Genomic DNA, 25,686 nt, shown 5'->3' with positions numbered 1-25,686 from the left:
CAGAAGCCCCTACCATTTTCCCTGAGGTTGGGCCTCTATTAGTTAGGAAAAGTTTAGCTCTCTGTATATAATAATTATGGGAGGGAACTTAGTTAGCCTTTTTCTTAAGGCATCCCCTTTAAGAACCCTGCCCAGAAGCGGAACGTCGCCGTCAGAGCCAGCTACACCCCCTAAAGTCATTCATTTTGTTCAAGGAAGCTTGAAGGAGTCTGGAGAAAGGACCATTCAGCACATTAACATTAGAGCTCTTTTGCAAGAGATAGATTAACAAAAGTACAAGGAGGAAGAACACAGAGCAAAGGCACCGCAATCTGTTCTCAACAAGATTAAGACACCCTCCTTATAAACAGCACATTGGGATCAGAACAGGCATACTTGTGTCTGTTGTGGTTCAGCCAGCTAATGACAATGAGGGGATTGTTATTCCAGGACCTGGGAGAGTGGATAGGGTTTTCAATGAGGGTCACGAGGTGAGTTTAGATCCTGTCTGTGAGAATGGGATTGAAAGTGGAACTGCCTCAGAGTCCAGCAGACAGGGAGATGCACATGCTGGACAAGGCCTTTCACCTGGTCGTCTCATAGCAACCCTGATAAGGAGTTGGATGGGTGAGAAAGTTCACCTGAAAACACACCTGTGGTTAGCAGAAATCTCAGATGGGAAGAAGCAAGCAAATTAAGAAGGCCACAGAGACTGTGAGAAACAGCAGTGGGAGAAATCGCACAGGCAAGGCAGTAATGCTCAAAGCCATGACATCATGGCTTGTGAACCTCGAATCAGAGAATGGTTCCCTTTAGAATTCAGATCAGGCAATGCTGCAAAGCAGTGAGGATCTGCTTTTTCCAGTTCATGTTTTGACTCTAAGATCTTGGGAGATTTGATTCATGTTTTAAGAAGTTTCTGTAGTCTTGCTTTTGGATTCATATTCATGTTTTGATTCTGGGTTTCCTGTACCTTGTTTTATAGAATAGATTTGGACTGTTTGGATTATCATCTCTGGAGTATTTTTTCCTATTGCCAGTTTGGTTTGGCTTATTACTTGTTGACTGTTTTTCCCATTACTTATTGGATTTTGCCTTTCTTATTTCTTTTGGTGACTTTTCCTTTTTATAGGTAATTTTCTCAATAAACTCTTTTACTACTACTTTTGGATTCCTGCCTCGTGTTGAGTGAAAAGTGACTTCTTGGCTGAGGTGCAACAGTGTCTCAGTTAAATTATGAAATGAACAATCATGTATTTGTCCTCCCATATATTTTGCCCTGTTTTCCATTGGGTTCACTATTCTATCATTGGAATTCCAGTGTTAAATCTTGCCATAGCAAGACAAATTTCACTCACTCTCCTATTTGGGGCAGGCCAAGATATTTTTCTGCCTGAGGAACCATAACAACTCTCAACCTCCACACATACACACTTCCCCTTATACGTCTCTAAATTTTAAGTGCCCCCTAAGTTTTTCCCTTTCTAAGTATGGTCCTTGATTTATCCATAAATCATAGCAAAATGTATAATTTTGGCCTGCAGTTATACATCAGGGAACTTAATATTTCAGTTCACAAATTTTTATTGTAAGAAAACTCATTACAGCTTCAAATTATAATAACCTCAGTCTAGAGTAAAAACAGAACCTCACGCTTGCATACTCAAAATGAAAATTGGGACTTTGGGAATACACTGGTTTCGCAGAGAACTAATTCAGTTATGTTACTCTTGGCTTCCCCACTGGCTGTAATAGCAAATGTCATTTGGCTTTAAAAGTGCATAGGCTCCAACTGGAGGTCACAGGAAGAGAACACTGCAGGGGTTTTAATGCTTGAGAATCATTATTCCATTTGGGGAAACAACAGTTTCCAAATCCTTTGTGTGTCTCAATTCAATTATGGAATGAACAGTCACATATTTGTCCTCCCATATATTTTGGTGGAAAACAATATGGACATATTGTCTGCACTTTCACACATGTCTGTGTCACATTATTCTTGCAATAGAATAATTAGAAGCTACATCTGTGTAAACAATCTAGGTTTAGGCATTTATTTCTGTGATCCCAACAGAAATGGGAGGGATCTCATTTATGTAGTTCATACATTCACAAGTGTGGAGTATTTTAACGTAAAACAAACATTTTAAGAGAAAAACAATTTTCTTCTCTAACTTACAATGCTAATCCTATATAACAGATTCCATTGCTACTTGACAGTCCCACCTTCCTCCCCACTTGTCTGTCCTATTATATCAGCTTTTTCTTTTGTGTTTTAAATTTGCCTGGCCATTTCCTCTAAACCAGTGGTTCTCAACCTGTGGTCCCCAGGTGTTTTGGTCTACTACTTCCAGAAATCCCAGCCAGTTTACCAGCTGTTAGGATTTCTGGGAGTGAATGCCAAAACATCTGGGGACCCACAGGTTGTGAACCACTGCTCTAAACTATTTATTTACTCACTCTGAAGTAAATATTTCTGCTTTTATTCAGCACTTTGCATTTGCTTGCCATCAGAAATTGGCATGCAGACTCCTGAACATGCTACATTGTGGCCAATCCCCAACCATAATATTTATAATTGAGAAGTACTATTCATAAACTCCAGAAAGTGTTGGGGGGTATTTCTAAACCGATTTGCACCTCCTCCCAATTAGGCTATGTAACAAAATTTGGGGGGACGACGACAACTGTTCCTGGTTTGAAAGTGTCATTTTCTGTTTAGTTGTGCGGTACTTACTTCGAAAGTAGTTGTTATTCTCCAGAAACTTAATTTTTGTGCTTGCCAGAAACTATGTGGAATTGGTTGAAACTCTATGAGATATTCATTGAAAAACTATCGTAAAATGTGCTCCAGGGTGTCCCAGAAAAACCAAATTTTTAGTAGTTTAATAAACCTTTTTCCATGTTTTAATGACAGAAGCAATTAGGAATTGACATTTATAACAAAAATGTGTCACATAGTGCTATCTTTGTGTTATTTACAATTTTGAAAAGGGGATTCTCTTGAACCCAAAATAGCTCAGGGAGGATAAACCTGGTGAAATGATCCCATCAGTAATAGAGAAGTGCAGCATGTGTAGCCTATAGTCCTACCTGTGTTACCCAATCTTGTTCTATATACCAAGGCTTCTTAAACCTTTTCCGCTCGTGACCCCTTTCTGTATGAATTTTTTTATATGACCCCATGTATATAGGTATATGAAATAGGTATAAAAATTCAAACATTAGCGAAAAAAATAAGCAGCTGATTTCTTTTGTCTGGAAAACAACTGAAGCATTTTCTGCAGAGTCCACTGTCAATACTGCATGTTGTTGTTACCAGGTTAATGTAAACAGAATAGCTTTATTTGTCATTGTGCTATTGAACAACGAAATTACATGCCTTCCCCTGCTCATACCACAAAACAACACATCCATCCCTTCACACTACCACATAGCCCCCAATGCCACATCAATGCAAAACCACAGAGTTCTACAGAGCCACAGTTCCAGGAGAAAAACTATCCCTCAGTCTGTTGTCCTTGTCTCTGTCACCCTGTACTGTATGCCAGATGGCAATAATTAAAAAAAGAAAAGTATATGCAGGGTGGGATGGATCCCCAAGAATGCTCTGCGCTTCCTTAAGGCAGTGGGAACTATAAAGTTCTTCTAGGGGAGAACTTTATCATTCTACCACTTCTGCACAATGATTGCTGTGCAGAAGTGGTGACCCTTTGGAGCACCTTCCTATCTGCCACTGTGAAGCTACCAAACCACGCACTGGCATTCAGATGGGTGGCATTCAGAAATCTTTCACTGTGGCCAATTTTTTCATGACCCCAACAATGAGCCAAGAAGTTGAGACCCTCAGTTTAAGAAGTAATAGTGTATACCATAGAAGTAGTGACTATAGCTCAGTGATGTGGCCTGCATGCAAATGATGTCATTTTTATTTCCCAGAACCTTCAGTTAAATAAGTATTTGGCTACAGCATTTGGAAATATCCTGAAGACATCTGAGAGCCATTGTCAGATTAAATAATGAATACTGGACTAAATGGTCTAATGACTATTCTGAACAATTCAGATGGTCTGGAAGAGTCTGTTTTCTACATCAATAAAAGTGTAACATTGTGATAGGCAACTTCATATGTTCACACCAAGTATAGACACCTGTGGTATAAACAATATAAAAAGACAAACAATTAGTGGTCCGGGAAACATACACTCACCTTTGCAATGTATACCCTTCCCATCTTTGAAAAACCTGAGTTTAGCTCTTCAGCCTACAAGACAAGAAAAACAACAAAATTCCAAAGAAAACCAGGTGAACAGAGTCTATGTTGAATTTCAGCTATGCTAAGTAATGTACATATGAAACAATCCACTATGAAATGCATATTAGACAGATACATTTCAGTTAAATTTAACTGACGTTTCCCCCATGATTTACATAAATTTTCATGTGAAACACATTATTTTGGGAAGATTTTCAAATACTTCCACATGCTTCTCTCTCAACTGAGTCTCCTTCTCCATCAGTGGATGACCAGCCCATCTAATGAACAATATGCAAAAAACTATATATAGGAATAGCTATGTAGAGAGATAGTGCTACAAGACCCTCTGTTGTTTCACAAAAACGCATGGTAATTATAAGCAATGTGGAAGCTCAAATGCAAGTAAATTGTGTTTACTCTAAGTATTTTCAAAGTAAATAAGCTTTGCATATTTTCAATTGTTAGATTTTAGCAACAGCAGTGCGTTGGGGGCTTGGACAAATCATTCCCACTTTCTCAACTCCTTATAGACACCGCAAAGTTATAAAGTAAGTCTAAATTTCATTCCAACAGCCAAAGAAGCTTAAAACTTTTCATTTTTGATCATCTGAGTCACAGATCTAATACTGTGACAGGTTAATAGCTAAGGGACTTTGCTTTCTGTTATTTTTGCTGAAATATTACCTTTAATGAAAGCTTAATTAGGGTAGACAAAAGTCTACCCTGAATGAGGCTTTTAAAACATAAGGACAACACAGCAGCTGCTTTTATCACAACTCAAAGAGGGCCAATACAGTGTTAAGTGAATAAATTGGGTTGTTGCAAATGTTTCACTTATTGTTGCTTCTGTCATGGTTTATATGCAAACCTAGTACATTAGCCTGTTGTTTCACTCAGTTGTCAGTACCTTTAAGAAGTTCTGCAGTGCATCTTGGACAGTGGCCGTAGGGGGCTCTTCATACAAAGCAGAAGCAGTTTTTCTTTCTAACCATCCTAGGTGAGAGACCTGCATACAAACAGTTAAATGTTTATTACACCATTTGATACACTGTTCTGTCATGCTAAACTAAATACATATGGCTTTGCTAGAGGGTAGAGAATTAAAGCAGGGAAAAGAAGGAGGACCATAGCTTAGAGGTAAAACATGGGTTCCAAAGGGTTTCAGATATGCCAAGATCCCCAATCCAGAGGTTGGGTTAGGAGAAAACCTGGTCTGAAACCTTTGGGAGCTACTGTCAATTACTGTAGATAAGGCAAGTCAGAGCAAAAGTCTTCTATATTCCTAGTTTACTACATTCCTAAATCCCACGACCTGGACATCTTTCTCTGATCTCTCAGTTACTGTAGTATTCTACCAATAACTTTGTTCAGATAATTAAATGAACTGCCTTCCAATTAATTTAAACAGCAGTATTATGCATGGAATAAGTGTAACCCAATTGCTTGCATCTAATGGACTTTGCTCAACCGACTTTGTGAATTAGTTGGAAAAATACAACACAAGACTGAAATGGGCAGGCCAACTTTCTCAGTAAAAATGAAGGCCAATGGCATTATTAAACAACTGCAACCCAACTTTATTAACAGATTCCAATGTGGGGCATAAGCAATAAAACAAAGAACAGCAACAATAGAAAAGTAAAACAGCAATACTGGGAAACCTAACTGGCAATTAGTGAAGATGAGTCAAAACCTAACTATGAGGAGCCCCTGGTGGTGCAATGGGTTAAACCCTTGTGCCGGCAGGACTGTTGACCGAAAGGTCAGCGGTTCAAATCTGGGGAGCGGGGTGAGCTCCTGTCTGTCAGCTCCAGCTTCTCATGAGGGGACATGAGAGAAACCTCCCACTGGATGGTAAAACATCCGGGCGCCCCTGGGTAGAGTCCTTGCAGACTGCCAATTCTCTCACACCAGAAGATACTTGCTGTTTCTCAAGTCGCTCCTAGAATCATAGAATCATTGAGTTGGAAGAGACCTCGTGAGCCATCCAGTCCAAGCCACTGCCAAGTAGCAGGAAGCCTGCATTAAAACCACCCTTGGCAGATGGCCATCCAGCTTCTGTTTAAAAGCCTCCAAAGAAGGATTCTCCACCACACTCCGGGGCAGAGAGTTCCACTGCTGAACTCTCTTCCCCGAGTGCAGTGGAAGCTCCTCCTGACATGAAAAAAAAAATCTAACTATGACTGCTAATACTTGAAGCTTTGATTAAAAGTGACTCGGTGCTGAAATGAAACCAGCCTCAGGTGGCATTCACCTCCAGGTTTCTGGGGGAAAGCATCTCCTACTGAAGAATATAAAGAAGAAGGACCCCTCTCCACATAACATACCACTTCCAAATATGAATCCCAGAGAAAAATTTCCCTGACAGAGCTTAATACTAGCGTATGTTAGGATATATGCCCTTCCTCCAGTAGGGAGATCCTAAGCAGTTTAGACTTTAAACATCATCTTGAACTTGAACTGGAAGCATAGTGACAGCCAATGCAGATTTCCTTTCAGTGTTTTGGACAGAAAGGTCATGGTCTAATTCTGCCATTCAAGACTGATTTTTGAGATTTCAACTCAGAAATCTGTCAGTATGCAAATATATTGAGGGATCCCTCCACAAATGAAGCAAGAAGGTGAAGACCATATGCAGTATCTCTGAATGGGATGGGTATAATTTTAATTAAAATGCTTTTTACCCATCAAAGTTAAAATAACAATAAAATGTTTGTTCCTTATAGACACCCTGAAAGCAAAGAGTATGTTGGCATAAGTTTCCACAAATTGCTTCACTGAAAAATAAAAAGCAGATGGTGTGTTTTTTTCTTCTAATACCTGAAACAGTTTGTGATAAAGGAGCAGACGGAAAACACATGCAAGGGATTATCCTGATACAATGCATGTAGGAGGCCTAGAGTTCTGCAAAATAGCTTTAATCATACCCATGTGTGTTTCAAAGTCTACAGCATGATTGTTTTACTGGAGAAAAAAATATATGGGCAAAGCGAAGTTAGTGTATTGCTTTCATGATCCTTTTGTGTCCACTTCCTTCCCCTTGCTGCCTCCCTCAAATGACCAAAGCAATAAATTAGGAGCACTAACACTCCCTAGCATCTTGGGTTTCTCACAGCTTGCAAGGGTTGCTTTCAAATAAAATCATTTTTTCCTCTTTAGAGGTAAAGAAAAAAAAAAAGGAAGGGATTGAAACCAAGACATTAATGGTATTACTGCAAAACTGACATCTAGCACATAGGCACAGAAAATAATATAAAGTCATCCAATGCTACAAAGAATAGTTATATTTCAGTAGAAAGTTCAACAGGTTTTATGAGGCTGCTGTTATGGATTTCTGGTCGTTTATTACATTCATATCTCATCTTTCCTCCAAGGAGATCAAGGCAGTATACAGGAATCTGGTTTTCATTCCCTTTATGCTTACAATAAACATATCAGATAATCATTATTGGTTAGTGTATATATATTTAAAATGTTTTGATTTCCCAATAATAGCAATTTTACAAGGACTATCCCTCATTATGTAGATAACCCTGTTATGTCTTAAGTTCTGTGGTGCCAATTTTTTATTGCTGAAAAAGGTCATATGTCACTGGACTTAAACATCAGCGAGAGAGGTGTGTGCGTGCACATCTGCATTTCAGATAGAAACACAGGACCACTGTACTTGTCTACATTTTCTTCCTGCAAAGAACCTACTGGTACTTTCATTTATTCTTAATCTGTACATTACATTGTTCTGACCAACATGGCATTTATATTACCAGCAACGAAATACAGGAAAAAACAGGGAAAAGGGCCGAAGGACATAATTTTTTTAAAAATATGGGACTATCTGGCACAAAAGGATTATACTGGAAAGGTATAACACTGAAATTATATTATAAGAGGAAATCCATCTGCGTCAAAGTAAATGCAGTAATTCAAGTCAGTGAACCAGTCAATGAAGCTGACCATTACTGTAAAGATCTTATCAATGGTTCAAAATTCATTGCAAATCACAAGAACAGAGCTACCTCAAGGCATTCTACAGATTCATTTTATTCCCTATTTAGACAAAATATTTTAGTACCGTATGATACCCTGTGGATTCTAGAAGAAACATACCAAAGAAAATCAATTACCTGGTAACACCATCGGCCCAGAAGATAATAAGACTTGGGGTCATTTGGTTTCAGAGTGATTGCTTTGTCCACGTGTTTCTAAAAGATACACAAAAAGACTTACTTTATTCATTAAGCACACCTGAAAGATTCAGAAGACCGCACTTTGAGAAGGAAAAAAAGGCAATTCAGTTAAAGAGCTCCGATCTTAAAATATGACCATTCTATTTATTTAAACAAAAACACAAGTTGTGAATATACTACTTGAAAATGCCAAAATCTACAACAGTGATTCCCAAACTGTAGTTCTGGATGTTTTGGACTTCAGCTGCCAATGATCAAGGATTCTGGGAGATGAGAGTTAGACAGGGGCAGTGTGTCTCGGTGGCTTTTGATACCATTGAACACAGTATCCTTCTGGGTTGTCTTGCTGTGATGGGACTGGGAGGCACTGTTTCACAGTGGCTCCGTTCCTTCCTGAAGGGCCATACCCAGAATGTAGTGCTGGGGGGCTTCTGTTCAAACCCCTGGCTACTGACCTGTGGGGTTCCTTACTGTTTAACATGTACATGAAACTGCTGGGAGAGGTCATCCAGAGTTTTGGCGTATGGTGCCATCTATATGCAGATGACACCCACCTCTACTACAACTTTCCATTTAGAACCAAGGAAGCTCTTCTGACCCTAAACCAGTGTCTGTCATTAGTAATGGACTGGATGAGGGCAAACAAATTAAAACTTAATGCAGACAAGACAGAGGTACTCTTGGTCAGTTGGAAGACAGACCAGGGAATAGGGATCCAACCTGTGCTGAATGGGCCCCCTGAAGACACAGGTTTGCAGTTTGGGGGTATTCATAGAATCATAGAATCAAAGAGTTGGAAGCGACCTCATGGGCCATCCAGTCCAACCCCCTGCCAAGAAGCAGGAATATTGCATTCAAATCACCCCTGACAGATGGCCATCCAGCCTCTGTTTAAAAGCTTCCAAAGAAGGAGCCTCCACCACACTCCGGGGCAGAGAGTTCCACTGCTGAACGGCTCTCACAGTCAGGAAGTTCTTCCTCATGTTCAGATGGAATCTCCTCTCTTGTAGTTTGAAGCCATTGTTCCGCGTCCTAGTCTCCAAGGAAGCAGAAAACAAGCTTGCTCCCTCCTCCCTGTGGCTTCCTCTCACATATTTATACATGGCTATCATATCCCCTCTCAGCCTTCTCTTCTTCAGGCTAAACATGCCCAGCTCCTTTAGCCGCTTCTCATAGGGCTTGTTCTCCAGACCTTTTATCATTTTAGTCGCTCTCCTCTGGACACATTCCAGCTTGTCAATATCTCTCTTGAATTGTGGTGCCCAGAATTGGACACAATATTCCAGGTGTGGTCTAACCAGAGCAGAATAGAGGGGTAGCATGACTTCCCTAGATCTAGACACTATGCTCCTATTGATGCAGGCCAAAATCCCATTGGCTTTTTTTGCTGCCACATCACATTGTTGGCTCATGTTTAACTTGTTGTCCACGAGGACTCCAAGATCTTTTTCACACGTACTGCTCTCGAGTCAGGCATCCCCCATTCTGTATCTTTGCATTTCGTTTTTCCTGCCAAAGTGGAGTATCTTGAATTTGTCACTGTTGAACTTCATTTTGTTAATTTTGGCCCATCTCTCTAATCTGTCAAGATCGTTTTGAATCCTGCTCCTGTCCTCTGGAGCATTGGCTAACCCTCCCAATTTGGTATCATCTGATACACTGTTGTATCATCTGCAAACTTGATGATCCTGCCTTCTAACCCTTCATCTAAGTCATTAATAAAGATGTTGAACAGGATCGGCACTCCGCTCGTCACTTCTTTCCAGGATGAAGAGGAAGCATTGGTGAGCACCCTCTGTGTTTGTCCATTTAACCAATTACAGATCCACCTCACCGTAGTTTTGCCTAGCCCACATTGGACTAGTTTCCTTGCCAGAAGGTTATGGGGGACCTTGTCGAAGGCCTTACTGAAATCCAGATACGCTACATCCACGGCATTCCCCACATCTACCCAGCTTGTAACTCTATCGAAAAAAGAGATCAGATTAGTCTGGCATGACTTGTTTTTGATAAATCCATGTTGACTATTAGCAATGACCGCATTTGTTTCTAAGTGTTTGCAGACCACTTCCTTAACAATCTTTTCCAGAATCTTGCCTGGTTATCGACGTGAGGCTGACCGGACGGTAGTTGTTTGGGTCGTCCTTTTTTCCCTTCTTGAAGATTGGGACCACATTGGCCCTCCTCCAATCTGCTGGAACTTCTCCCGTTCTCCAAGAACTCTCAAAGATGGTTGCCAATGGTTCCGAAATGACTTCCGCTAGTTCCTTCAATACTCTTGGGTGTAGTTGATCTGGCCCTGGGGACTTGAACTCATTTAGAGCGGCCAGGTATTCCTGTACGACTTGTTTCCCAATTTGGAGTTGGATGTCCTCAAATCACTCATCCACTCCGTCTAGCTGAGGTTGAAGATGACTTTCTTTTTGTGAGAAGACTGAGGCAAAGAAAGTATTTAGTAGTTCTGCCTTTTCCCTATCCCTTGTCAGCATTGCCCCATCTTCTCCTCGAAGAGGCCCTATCGCCTCCTTGTTTTTCCTTTTTCTATTCTTGGACTCAACATTGAACCTGGAAGCCCAGGTATCTGTGGTGGCCAGGAGGGTCTTTGCACAATTAAAACTTGTATGCCAACTGTAACATGCTCTACGTGGGGCTGCCTCTGAAGAGTGTTCAGAAATTTCAGCTAGTCCAAAGAACTTGCTAACTGGGGCTGGCTGCATGTAGCGGACAAACCTCACTGTTGCAGCAGCTCCACTGGCTGCAAGTTTGTTTCTTGGAACAATTCAAAATGCTGGTTATGACCTTTAAAGCTCTATATGGCTCAGGCCCAGTCTATGTAGCTGACTGCATCTCTTCCTATAAGCCTGCCCAAGCCCTGAGGATTTCAGAAGAGACCCTTCTCTCAGTCCCACCTCCATCACACATTCGGTTGGTGGGAACGAGAGAGAGGGCCTTCTCAGTGGCTGCCCCTTGACTCTGGAACTCCCTGCCAGGGAAGCCAGAACAGTCCCCTCTCTACTCTTCTTCCAGTGGCAGGCTAAAACCTTTTTATTCAGGCAGGCTTTTAAAGAAGAATGTTTTTAAGATCAAATCAGGGGGTGCTCTGATTTTTAAGTTGTGAATATTTTTATGGATTTTAACTGACTGTTTTAATACCAATGATATTTAATTCTGATTGAATGTTTGTTTATTTGTAGATTTTAAATTGTACTGAAATGTTTTTAGTGTAAGCTGCTCTGAGTCTCCTTGTGGAGAGAAAAAGCAGAGTATAAATAAATATAATAATAAACATAATAGAGTCCAAAACACCTGGAAGACAAGAGTCTGGAAAGCAGTAAGTAGTCCACACCAAATATGAACACTTTAAATTACAAACTCTCATTTTCTGAAATAATCTCAACTTGCATTCTGAAATCTTCCCAGAAGTAAGAAATGCATCTTCTTTTATGTCTATAGCTTTCAAATGGAGTTTATAGTTACTGTTCTGCAGTGGGTCTGCTCTTTTCTGGAGGGGTGCTCTCAGAAGGTGATGCTGGGTTCAGTCTTATTCCCCACCTAACATTTAAATGAAACCTCTAAAAGAGTCCTGAGTTTTAGGGTTAAGTGTCACCAGTATGCCGGTAATGCCCCACTCTATTAGTCCTTTCAACCTAAAGTGTTAAACCAGTGCTTGGCAGCTGTAATTGACTGAATGAAGCCAACAAAGCTGAAACTTAATCCTGACAAGACAGAGGTGCTCCTGGTAAACTGAAAGATAGATCTGGGAATAGAGACTCAGCTAGATGAGGATACATTCTCTGAAAATGCAGACTCATAGTTTGGGGGGTACCTCTGGATTCAACTTTCAGGTTTCAGCAGTAACCAGAACTGTCTTTGCTCAGTTAAAACTAGTGCACCAACTGCATCTGTTTCTGGGGAAGCTGGTATTTGCCTTGGTTACATATTGTCTATCTAAGGGCCCTTCCACACAGCCATATAACCCAGAATATCAAGGCAGGGAATCCCACAATATCTACTTTGAACTGGAATATATGACTGTGTGGACTCAAGATAACCCAGTTCAAATCAGATATTGTGGGATTTTCTGTCTTGATATTCTGGGCTATATGGCTGTGTGGAAGGGCCCTTACTGTAATGTGCTCTACAAAATGTTCTATGTTTTTTCCTTGCAACAAAACTCTCTTAACATGTACAAATGGCAGTCAGACTCACCTTGAAATCATGCCCTGCATGAATGCGTTTTTGTATACTTTCATGCTCTGAGAACTGACCACACAGAACAGCATACCTGGAAATTACATTAAGCCTTAACATTAGTTCATCATTTCCAAATATGGCTTTTCAGCTGTATTTATTTTTCTTATACAGAGCTCAAAAATTTAATCTAAACTTAGTATCTTCTCCAGGGAAACAGATGCATCAGATCAGTTTTATGGATGGAGAGGTTAACCACTGAAATATATTGAGTTACAATAGTTTCCTCATGTGGTGATAACAGCAAAGTAGAAACAATGCAAAGATACAAATACATGCAGCCCCCTCTGCGGAAAAACCCCCCAACATAGCCCACTCAACACAAAGGCAATAAATACTTGCTCTACCTTATTTTACCACTTTGATTTCTTTTTCATGAAGAAAACAAGTTTTTTCCAGACCTTTTATAAACACAGATAACTTTTGGCGAACATGAATTAAACATAAACCAATTTCAGGATGTCTGCTAAAATCTGGACACAATCCAGCATCAATTCAAGGAGATAAGCCAACACATTTAGCTCAAGGCTATTTTGATTGGCCTTATTAAGGATATAGAAGAAGTTCACAAGTGCAATGTAGTATTCCTGGAGGGGTCAGAGACAAATGCATATTGGTAATCTGAGGGAAAGGAACTCAGTGGAAAGAAATTAAGAGGGGATAGAAGAGTAGATGCTACTGGTCGAGATAGACGTATGGTGTCAGTATTAACACTTCTTGTGGTAACTAGGTTGTGAAAGGTGGGGGAAAAGAACAAATTTGTGGCACTGTACATAGAGTTGTCATATTCTAAATACTCATATCTGGACATCTACTTTTCACATGGTTCTAATTTGCAAACGATGCAAGTTAAGCACTCCAACTGTAACGTTTTTCCTTATCTCCTTTGAGTAACCACTGAGCTGAGACAAGTGGTGCAGTCTAATGTTCATGGGATATATCATGTGGCTTTGAGTCATCACAATGGCTCAGTAAACTTACCTTACAGAGGTGTGGGGATTAGTGAGGAGACGGAACATATATATCAGTAACAATATGAATGAAATTTTGACACACAAAGGTTTAACTTTAAGTTACCTGTTGAGTTGTGGCAGCCCAATTAATTTCATAGGCAAGGAATACATTTGGCCAGTTCCTTCCTCTGAAATATAACCTATAGCACCTGGTATTCGCTAACAGTTTTCCATTTAGGTACTAGCCAGGGCTACACTGCTTAGCTTTCAAGATATGACAGGATCCAGTGTCTTTAGGGCAGTGGTTCTCAACCTGTGGGTTCCCAAATGTTTTGGCCTTCAACTCCCAGAAATCCTAACAGCTGGTAAACTGGCTGGGATTTCTGGGAGTTGTAGGTAAAAACACCTGGGGACTCAAAGGTTGAGAACCACTCCTTTAGGGTATTTAGGCCCAACATACAATATGGGTCTTTCAATAATAGCTTGCTTTGCAAAGGTACTTAGATTTGTTGAATCGACATCTTCATTCCTACGTCTCTACTATCTCACAGGAAGTTCTGAAAACATACCTCAGCTTGACCTTTCTCCAAAAGTTAGTTTCCTCCTAAATTTCAACATTTGCCCATGAAACTAGGAAGGACTACTATTACAAGCCTATAAAAATGCCATTCAGTGGAATGAAACATCACTTAGCTTAACACATTGACAGGCAGTAACAGGGCTCTCAGAAAACAGCTCAACAGGATACTCACTGCATATTTTTGTCCTATAACTCACTTTAAAAAAATGAAAGTATGGGGTACAGACTAACTAATGATCTGACTAGCACTGGGTAGGCTAACTGAACTCAGCTAACCAGATAACCTTGCAATCCTAGCTGAAGAGCATAGGTAGGAATAATGTTTTTGAATTACAACTCTTGTCAGCCCTGGCCAGCATAAACAAAGAGGGAGAACGATGAAAGATGTAGATCAACAACATTTGTAGGGTGCCATGATGCCTAAACTTGGGATAAAGGAAATAAAATTTTGAGAGAAGAACAGTTCTCAGTTTTCTGCCATGTCTGCCCACATTTATTGCAACACTAAATGTTAGAAAATAAAGCTCAGACCTCACAATCTCTGAGGATGCTTGCCATAGATGCAGGCGAAACGTCAGGAGAGAATGCCTCTAGAACAGGGCCATATAGCCCGAAAAAACCTACAACAACCTCGAATAAATGGGTACAAAAAGCTATGAGACTCAAAAGCAAAAAGCTTGAAAGTTCAAAGGTTCATACCATATTCTAATATATCTTGCTGAGAAACTCCACAAAACATTATGCTGATATAATGAAGGATGTTAGAAGACCGTTAAACATTAATATGCACTTTAAAATACAGTTTTACAAGGTTTTTTAAATAACAGAACACCATATAAATGCCAAGTGAACTCTCACAGACCTTTCAATAAACAGTTAATTATCTCCATGCTTGCCCTGAAGCCAGCTTTGCACTAGGAACTCTATTCCCAAAAATTGTATTCACCATAATGGCTTGTAAATTCTACCATATTTAAGAAAAGACAACACTTTCGATTCCTATGGCTGTGGCTAACAAGAAGAATTTAAACAATTTCATCAGAGCTTCTCAAGAGATAGCTTTGATATTTGTTCCAAGAACACCAACATTTAAATCCTGGCATTCTTATTATGTGGAAGCAGACTTGGGAAAAGTTGATTTCTTGGATTAGAACTTCTAATAATTTCCTAGACAATATAGCTGGCACACTGAAAATGCAGACTGCAGTCAGGAATTCAGAAGAAATCAGAAGACGTTTACTTCTTGGGAGGAGAGCAATGACCTATCTCGATAAAATAGTGAAGAGTAGAGACATCACACTGGCAACGAAGATCCATATAATTAAAGCAATGGTATTCCCCATAGTAGCCTATGGATGCGAGAGCTGGACCATAAGGAAGGCTGAGTGAAGGAAGATAGATGCTTTTGAACTGTGGTGTTGGAGGAAAATTCTGAGAGTGCCTTGGACTGCAAGAAGATCAAACCAGGGGGAAAAGGAAGGAAAAAGGAAGAGAGGCCGACCAAAGACAAGATGGATGGATGGTATCCTTGAAGTGACTGGCTTGATCTTGAAGGAGCTAGGGGTGGCAATGGCCAACAGGAAGCTCTGGCGTGGACTGGTCCATGAGGCCACAAAGAGTCAGAAGCGACTGAACGAATAAACAACAATAGCTGGCATCAACAGGAATTCTGGGAGCTGTAGGTCAAGAAAGTCATTTTTAAGTTCTATATGAGTGATGTGCAACTAAACTCAATCACGTTTCCTTCTAAATACACATGCATGAGATCTACAATAACTTCATTTCCCTGCCCCTCTTTTCTGGTTAACACACCCCAGGTCAAGCTATCAGGAAATATCAAACTGTGCTGAAATTCATACTGTGCACAGGAATGTGAGAGACTGGAAAATGAATCAGCCCTAGCAAGGTTCAGGGAGGAATTCAATATCACACAGATCTCCCAGGAGTTCAGATAGAGTTTCTCTCCTTGGGAAATAAGCTTAAGAGTTTGTCTGAGGCCCATTTGTCTTCTCTCTCTTCTCCTCTCCTACAGGTCAAAGACTGTAGGCACTGATGGCTCAGATCTTGGAGTCATGCAGTGTGTCTCAGAACTGAACAGTTTCTCATGAAACTTGGTCAGCTGAAAAAACAGAATAAGTCACTCAGCACAATAAGCAGATACAGACATACATATCTCAGACTTTTTCTTGTCAAGGGTGAAGAAAAAGCTCACTTGTATCTCCTGAAAATCAAAAACAAAAACAAACAAACCCAAAAATAAAAACCCCAGACCAATTTGGGGGTAATTCTTTGTTCTAAAACAGAACCTCACCCCACTCAACACATAAAACTCCAGTCAAAATCTGTTGAAAATGGCATGTGGGCGTGATGCAATAGAAAGATGGCAGAGGCAAAGATTGGCCCCCATGCAGTTGTACATCCATGATGTCGTCCTTTATTGCATTTTTGAAAATATTAAATACCTATGTCCTGCACTTTTGACCAATAACTGGTTAAACTAAGGCCGAGATTCACTGTAATGATGGTTACAGAAAAGCCTTGGTGTCATACTTACATATGTCATGAACTAGTGAGGAGGAACAATGCATCTATTCAAAAACAGTCATAATAAACAGACAACCACTTGTGCAAGGAAGAACAGGATGTCTTCATTGTACAAGGAAGTACATCACATAGACATGCATGGCTCTTTTTCATAATGGTTTTATCATTAGAACAGTGATTTTCTCCCTCTTCAGATGTTGTGGCCTACGCAAGAACATGCTGTTTTTGGGATAAAAGTAACTCAGACAATACAATCTTAAACAGAAGTGTGATTAGAGCTTTCCTGGTTTATCTATTAAACAGCCATATGGAAAGCATGAGATTTGACAGGAGCAATGACTTTGGGGTAAGATTAACCATTTCATTCTGATCCTCTTCTGAAGCTCTCATTAGCCACAAAACACAAACCAGACACAAGTATTTAGGAACTGATACACCTATCAATATTTAAAGTATAGGTTTCTCCTTGACATTAAGACTAGTCTTATCCGACTCTGGGGGTGGTGCTCATCTCCGTTTCTAAGCTAAAGAGTCGGCTTTGTCCATGGACACCTCCAAGGTCATGTGGCAGGTATGATTGCATGGAGCGCCGTTACCTTCCCCGCAGAAGCGGTACCTACTCGCATTTGCATTTTTTCGAATTGCTAGGCTGGCAGAAGCTGGGGCTAACAGTGGGAGCTCACTCTGCTCCCTGGATTCAAACCGCCGACCTTATGGTCTGCAAGTTCAGCAGCTCAGCAATTTAACCTGCTGCATCACTGGGGGCATTAAACAGTAAAACATAAAACAGCAGAAGACCATTAAACAGTAAACCATACATAATATAATATCAATGTTCTTTTCTTGTAAACTTCCCATTTTTAGTGCCGTCTTTTTGAACAATTTAAGGCTCTCCTATATGTAGACCTACACATTGCAAAAGGCTCAACTTGTCAAAATAATATGAATCCCCTCTCTTTCCAGTTATTTATTTTATTGCACAACAGTTTGATATTAGCCAAAAAGAAGTCTTGATGTTTCCATCCTGTCTCCAGGGTCAATCAGTGAAGGAAGTAATTCAAGTTGACTTGTAAATGAACCTTTTCCTGGAGGCAGACAAGGGAAGGTTACTGGATACAAGCAAGCCACTTTCTCAAACCTACTCTATACAAACAGAACTTCAATTAAACAAGATATACCAAGAGTAAATTCACTCAGCCATATAGTTTTTCCTACACATTCAGACACAAAAGTCTTGTTAACACTTTAAAAGACTAAAAGATTTATGATATATATATATATATAAAGATCAGCTTCTCAGAAATCATATTAAAGGTTTGCTGGGACTGGTTATAAGGATGAGTCAGGAATTAAAGCAATACAGCTGCTGAGCTGGATAGGATCCCGCCAATTAAATAGTCTTAACGTTGGTCATATTTCTATTTTTCACAATTAAAGTATTTCTCAAAATATTTTTCAATATGGTGAATAAAAAGGAATAACAGATAATGTGAGAAATTTTAACACTTGCTTTGACATCTGGATTAGAACTTGTTCTGGCTTGTGCATTTATAGTTTCTTGAATGTGACTATTTTTTTCGAAGTATCTCTTCAAAAAAAATATTCTGGCACCCTGTAATTTTGTGCCTTCAAGCAGTTTTTGACTTAGGGTGGCCCTAAGACAAACCTATAATGAGTTCTATTTCTTTACTAACTTGGAGACCCAGCATTGCCTGGGTAATTTGAAAAAAAAATCATTTTTAAAATTTTACAAAATGTGTAAGGTTGTGGGTGAACAACTCACGTAATTTATCGTCGAAGGCTTTCACGGCCGGAATCACTGGATTGTTGTAAGTTTTTCGAGCTGTATGGCCATGTTCCAGAAGCATTATATCCTGATTTTTCACCTGCATCTATGGTAGGCATCCTCAGAGGTTGTGAGGTCTGGCTTAGAAGATGCCTGCCACAGATGAAGGTGAAACATCAGGAGAGAATGCTTCTGGAATATGGCCATACAGCTCAAAAAACTTACAACAACCCAACTCACATAATGCCAGATTAACCCCCTGGAACTCCATCAGTACTTAGCTTGTCAAGTGGGGTTTGTTTTAGATGTATCATCAGTGGGGTTCTAGATGCATTATCAGTGGGGTTCTGTATGCTCTCTGGCTGTAGGATAAACTACAGCCAGAGTCAGTCTTCTCAAACCCCTACTGCAGATTCAGTTGGTCATGGGGTTCTGAGTGCCAGGTTTGGTCCCGATCTATTGTTGGTAGGGGTTATCTCCGGATGTAGGTGAACTACAGCTCCCAAATGTCAAGGTCAATTTCCCCCAAACCCCTCCAGTATTCAAATTTGGGCATATCGGGTATGTGTGCCAAGTTTGGTCCAGATCATTATTGGTTGGGTTCACAGTGCTCTTTGGATGTAAGTGAACTACAACTCCTATAAGTCAAGGTCAATTGCCCCCAAACCTGGTCATGGGGGGTTCTGTGTACCAAATTTGGTCTAGATCCATTGTCAGTGGGGGTCACAGTGCTGTGTCTTGATGCAGGGTGAACTACAGCTTCCATCATACTGAGTCAGTCCCCCAAACCCCTCCAGTATGTCCAATTGCTGATCAATTCCTCTGTTTGCTGCGTGCCATAGAAAAGAGTAGGAAAGGGTTATGGGAGAGGCAGTGGATGGGATCATGCAAATTCCACACCAATGGAGAGAGAAAAAAACACTGGGATGCCTGTGGTGGCAGAAAAACAGAAAATCTAGGATGAAATTGTCCCCATATGAAAGCATTCACTTGGGTGGTGGGCAGTATGCTGTTTGTGGAGGACATTAGCAGGGATCTTGGATATGTTCATGGCGCTCACTATAACCTGTAATGTCATTGGAGGGAGGGCCATTGGTGTCTCCTGAGTGGTGGGAGGTATAGCTGTTTGTAGAAGCAGGAGCTTGTCTTGAGTAAGTGGGCACTCTAGCCACATACACACATACATATATTTACTTTCTAAAATGTGTATTGATGATCACGATTCTTTCAGTTGTATGCTACAATTTAATGTACACATACTTCAAAATAAATATTCAGTGGTTATTCTACAGCTAAGATTATTTCTCATCTGCCAGGTTGCCCAAAATGTGAGGCTCTTTTAGAGTGACAGCTCCTTCAGTAACAAATTTGAGCATTACACGCCCAATAACAGTAAATGTTATAGGACAATGGTATATAAAGTGCTATGATAAGAGGAAAAATCCAAGTCTTCCTGGCAATGCACTTTAATTAACAGAGAAAATCTGGGGCATACATTTGAACTCCAAAATTTCTATGCAGCCCTCCTAAAGGTCAAGACATTGCTTCATATTAACAAAATTTAATGATATCTGGCTTACCCCCAGATAAATGTACATAAGAATAAGTCCATTTCATACTCAGCACATAAAAACAGAAGGGCAAAATTATGACAATTCTGTCTCTGAAAATATCCTGATGGTTTGGCTTTTCTGGATGTTAAATGTCTCTTTCCTTTAAAAGCAAGGCACTAAAACTCCATTTAGGTTTCTGAGGCAAGCTTACTAATTGAGTCTGTACATTCAGTCTCAGAAGACAGATGACAAACTTCAGCTTCATAACTTGTCAGTAAATATTTTCAGAGCTACTCTTAGTACATAAAGGACAGATAGTTCTGCACCTGCACCATTTCCTCCCCAAAGAAATCTCTGAAATCCCCTACTGCTCTTGTTGTACTTCCAACACATCTTCTAACAGCCAATGCTGAAGCCAAGCCAAACAAGCAATTCCCTCTCTTGAGTTTCAATTCACAGAGTAACTTTTTAAAGTATGCAGACCACAGACACGCTAAAGTGGAAAAGCAGCTCCACTGTTTTTCTTCTGCTAGGCTTTGGGGGATTTGCATATCGGAGCCTCAGCATATTAAAACACATGCTGAGCAACACAGACATACCAACATCTTTGGGCCATGTTCAGGTTTTCCTTCTTCTGTCAGGTGACTAAATTTGAACTAGTCTTGAAATTTTGTGGAATAATGGCTAGGAACATCCTATATAAAAATGAGGTTTTTCAGTCATCAGATTCTTTTGGGAAGATACAGGATATTCAGTCCTCATGACTAATGCCTAGCACTGCTCAGCATCCTCTCTCTTCTATCAGGTTGCCCAAAATGTAAGTCTCTTTTAATGTGCAATCCTAGAAACCCTACTAAGAGAGGTGTGATTTCTAACATGGGAAATTGCTTGGGCGATTTGCTGCCTCCAGGCCATTGCAAGATGGCCGTAAAACTTTCCTTCTCCCTTTCTACTGGGCATTGTAGGCTCTCTGTTGACAAGTTGATTGGCTGCCAGAGTACAATCTGAGTGGGATCACAGAGTGTGTGTTTTACTCAGATGATCGACTCCGATATAAAATGAGCTCTGGTTGACTACAGACTTCCTTGCAAGGAGCTTCCCTGGAAGAGAATAAGTTGGAACCTTTCTTCCTGCTCGGCTTGATCTGTTGTATCATAGGCCCATTCTACACTGTCCTTATATCCCAGGATCTGATCCCAGGTTTTTGAACTGGATTATATGAGTCTCCACTGCCATATAATTTGGGATAAGTAGATAATCATGGATCAGATCCTGGGATATAAGGTCAGTGTAGAAGGGGTCAAAGTGCACCAGGTAGGTGCTAATTCTAACTGTATGCCTGAACCTAATTGTACAAGGCCTATTCTAGAAGGCCTTACCAAGCCAGCACTGCAGTTGGAGAATTTGCTTTCATTACTTTAAAAAAAATAATATTTATTGTTCTATAGTATATATAGGAAAGAAAAAAATGAACAAAAGAACAAAAAAAGAGAAAATTATGCAAAAGGTTTACAAAAGGGTGTACATTCAGTGCTCGTTAAACATATGAAAAATCAAACTTGACTGTACAGTTAATTTTACCTTAACATTTCTTAACCCTCAATCCCCACATCCGTGAACCACATCCCATGACCTCTGAGGCCCCTCAAAAAAGGATCACATAACTAACCAGCAACTACCCATATATCTTCTTTCTCTAAATCCTCTTTGTGGCAATATTCAAATTTACCTTTGTCTTCTTTTCCAGATACCCAAGTGCCAGTATTTATTTGTTTGCAAATTCTTAATTAATTCCTCCTCTGCTGCTATTTGTCAGCTTGGCCATTTGGATATAATCTACTAATTTATCTCTCCAATAGAGTTAATAGATAACTCTTTTTCCCCTTTCCAAGTTTTGGCTATTATTAATCTTGCAGCAACAAAGCAATATTGACAAATTTCTTCATCCCCTGTACTGATACACCTTCTGAATAGTCCTAATAGGCACATTTCCAGGTATTTCTTGACCTTTTTTGTTAATCATATTGAGAATTTGCTTTCATTTCTAAGCCTGGGACACTTTATAACCCACCTCAGTTCTTCAGATGTAAATGATCAGCTAAAGTATCATTGTGATGCCTGAACAGAATATTCTCTTATATACTCCTCTATGTACCAGCTTCTTGCCAGATGTAACTTCCCACCTTCCAAAATTTATTTATTTATTTTATTTATATCCCGCCCTTCTCACCAAAGGGGACTCAGGGCTGCTCACAACAAAGGCACAATTTTATACCTTGAACACATATCAACATAAAAACAACATATACACTAAAATCACATAAATAAAACATATCAATTAAAACAATCAGTTAAAAATCACAGAATCCGAACATATATGCCAGGAGTCATTCCAATTGTCACCTGAATTGATCATTATTGCACTGAGATATCAGTTGTTGCACTGGGAGACAAGCAATTGAGACAAACAATTCAGTTTGGCATTGTACAAAGCTTTTGCAAAGCTACAATTCAAACCAATTATAAAACAACTGGACAATCATAGTGCAATACGAAAAATAAATTCTATATTTCTATGTTGCAATAAAGCTTTTTACTATTGTTATGTGCATTATAATTCAATTTCTTAGGGAAACTATGTTATACATCTCTCCCATGAATAGGCAACTGAGAAGGGAACCTCAATTTCTTGCCTGGACCCCTTGTCCAGGACTGCTTTCTTTCTGTAAAGAATCCCATGTCACATGTAGTCAACTTTTGTCTGATTGTCAGTCCTTTTTACTTCCTCTTCATTTTGAGAGACACGAAGCATGACTACCACATTTGAGCCCTCATTTATGCCAGTTTTGCTGAGGTTTGGGTGAAAAATTCTCCAAAAATTAGGACTAAATTAAAAATTAAGAGGGTTGGGGGCTTTAGGAATCCTAGTTTGATAATACAAATTGCATGCCCGTTTTCCATCCCTGGCCTAGATTGTATCACTAACATATTTTGGGAAGAATTGTAAATTACAGAATGAGAACTCAGAAGAGAGGCTGGGAAAATAATTGTTTTCAAAGTCAAATGGAAGTACTGTAACTTTTTAAAAAACCTCTTTGGGGTCAGTTTCTAGTTTGCTAACAAGAACTAATGAACCAAAAACAAAAACAAAACCACACACAATTTTGATTAAATGTAAGTAATACTATCTCTGAACTCAAAACTTCATGTGCCAAACAAAGATGAATTTGTGCAAGGGGGGAATAATTCAATTTTGTCTTTTAGAAAAACAACTTCTCCATCTGGACTGGACTTCCAACAATGTTTCTTTTCCTTAAAGATGATAATGTACAGAAGTACAACTAACAGAACAATTTTATCTCCTTTTCATTTCCTTAAAGGGGAAGTAATTACATACCACTGGTGACACTCAGCACTTTGATCTCCCATCTGCAAAGCTGTTTCTGCCTCTTCTTTGCCTGAAACGTAATTCAAAAAAAGATATTTTCACAACATAATTTGAGCACCTAACTACCCAAATACTTGCCAAATAGAGATTTAAAATAATATGTGAAGATGTTAAAACAGATTTTTCAAAAAAGATTTTTCAAAAAAGTTATGTTTGGCTTCTCTATATGAGATGACATATAGAGAAGCCAAACAGCTGTTCCCCTCACAGTCTGCGACTCCTGTAAACAGAGTTTATGAGCTTTTGGTTCATATGTCTTTAGATAAAATGCCAAGTTGTTTTTGCTACATTTCAAGTTAGAAGTTTTGACACTAAATATCACCTCCAACACATGTTAATATGTCACAATGTATGGAGACAGAAGGCAAGAATCAATAAATTTTTAGTCAAATTTAAAAATAAAGGTGGGAGGCCTACATGAGCAGAATATCTATCTATTCACATAATAAAATATAGTGAAAATATGTATGTATGTGTGTGGCTGGGGTGTCCACTTCCACAGACAGGCTCCTACTTCCATGAATAGCTATAACTCCCACTACTCAGGAAACACCAATGGCCCTCCCTCCAATGACTTTGCAGGTTACAGAGAGCGTGATAAATATATACAAGAGCCCCGCCAATGTCCTCCACCAACAGCATACTGCCCACCACCTAAGTGAAGGCTTTCATATGGGGACAATTTCATCCTAGATCTTCTGTTTTTCCTTCACCACAGACATCCCAGTGTTTCTTATTCTCTCCATTGGTGTGGAATTTGCATGACACCACCCACTTCCTCTCCCTTAACCCTTTCCTACTCTTTTCTACAGCACACAGCAAACAGAGGAATTGATCAACAACTGAACATACTAGAGAAGTTTGGGGATAATTCACCATGATTTATAGGAGTTGTAGGTACTGAGATGTATAGTTCACCTGCAATCTAAGAGCACTCTGAACTCCACCAATGATGGACCTAGAACTAACTTGGCACACAGAGCCCCCATGACCACTAAAAAATACTGGAGGTCTTTGGGGAAAATTTTGGGGGGAGCTGTAGTTCACCTATATCCAAAGAGCACTGTGAACCAAAACACTGATGGACCTGGACCAAACTTGGCACACATACCTGATATGCTGAAATTTGACTACTGGGGGGTTTGGGTGGAACTGACCTTCCTTTCTGGAGGTTGTAGTTCACCCACAACCAGAGAAACTGTGACCTCCACCGATGATGGACCAGGACCAAACTTGGCACACTGAACCCTCATGACTAACTCAACCTACTGGAGGGGTTTGAGGGGACTGACTCAGCTGTAGTACACTCTACACCCAGAGAGCACACTGAACCCCACCGATGATACATATAGAGAAAACTTGCCCAACATAACAAACTTTAAGTTTCTCAGGATTAACATGGCATGATGTCAGTTGTAGTTAATCCACAACCTTATGCATTTTGTACAATTAAAAATGACTTTTTCAAATAACCCGGTCAATGCTGGTTACCCAAGCAAGTATATAACAATAGTGAAGAGTCTCGACCAAACTTGGCAAATATATCCACCCAAGATGACTAACTTTTAAGCATTGGTTTGAGGTGGATTAACCTGACATCATGTGAGTTGTAGTCCACCCACATCCTTATACATTTTCTTAATGGGACTGTTAATAAAATAAAACAAAAATGGTGCTATTCTTGAAATCAGCAGGTCACATATACCCAGAAACAGAGCTAACATTTGAGGCAACAAAATGTGTGCAGGCCAGTGTAATGATGTAAGTTCAGGAATTTCAGAATGAACAAAAAGAGCCCACAGCAGTAGCATGAATAAGAAGTGTGGCCGGGCATTAATATATTTGCAGCTATTTCTATGATATCAAGCTGTTGAATGGGATCAAGTGTTGGTTATGCCACACTGAAATTGCATATGCAACATCTCTTTTTTAACTCAGTGAAAAACACCTGTCTTTATTTCGGAAAAGATTCTTACCATCAGATGCATAGGACTTCTTCTCATCTGCATCTTCTGTAATTTCACACATATCGCTATATGCTCGGGCCAGCCGCCAAAGGAAATCTTGCTTGTCACCATACTGTGGACAGAATGAATATTTGTTCACTTGTATTCTAGTCATTACAAGCAAGTGGGATTCCCAATTAC

At 39.8% G+C, this 25,686-nt stretch overlaps 1 protein-coding gene across 1 annotated transcript in view; it reads right to left on the bottom strand.

The window, feature by feature from the left end:
• Positions 1-25,686, bottom strand: part of RMDN3 (regulator of microtubule dynamics 3) — a 43,499-nt gene that overhangs the window by 5,568 nt on the left and 12,245 nt on the right. Inside the window, exons 6-11 of the mRNA XM_060760475.2 lie at positions 25,516-25,618; positions 23,489-23,549; positions 12,634-12,709; positions 8,362-8,439; positions 5,145-5,243; positions 4,190-4,243 (exon numbers count right to left, since the gene is read on the bottom strand). Coding sequence (XP_060616458.2) covers positions 4,190-4,243; positions 5,145-5,243; positions 8,362-8,439; positions 12,634-12,709; positions 23,489-23,549; positions 25,516-25,618 — 471 coding nt within the window. The remainder of the gene's footprint in view (positions 1-4,189; positions 4,244-5,144; positions 5,244-8,361; positions 8,440-12,633; positions 12,710-23,488; positions 23,550-25,515; positions 25,619-25,686) is intronic.

The sequence above is a fragment of the Anolis sagrei genome, chromosome 1, assembly GCF_037176765.1.
Source record: "Anolis sagrei isolate rAnoSag1 chromosome 1, rAnoSag1.mat, whole genome shotgun sequence".
Taxonomy (NCBI): Eukaryota; Metazoa; Chordata; class Lepidosauria; order Squamata; family Dactyloidae; genus Anolis; species Anolis sagrei.
Note: the sequence above shows the minus strand (reverse complement) of the source record. Positions and strands in the feature narration are given on the sequence as shown.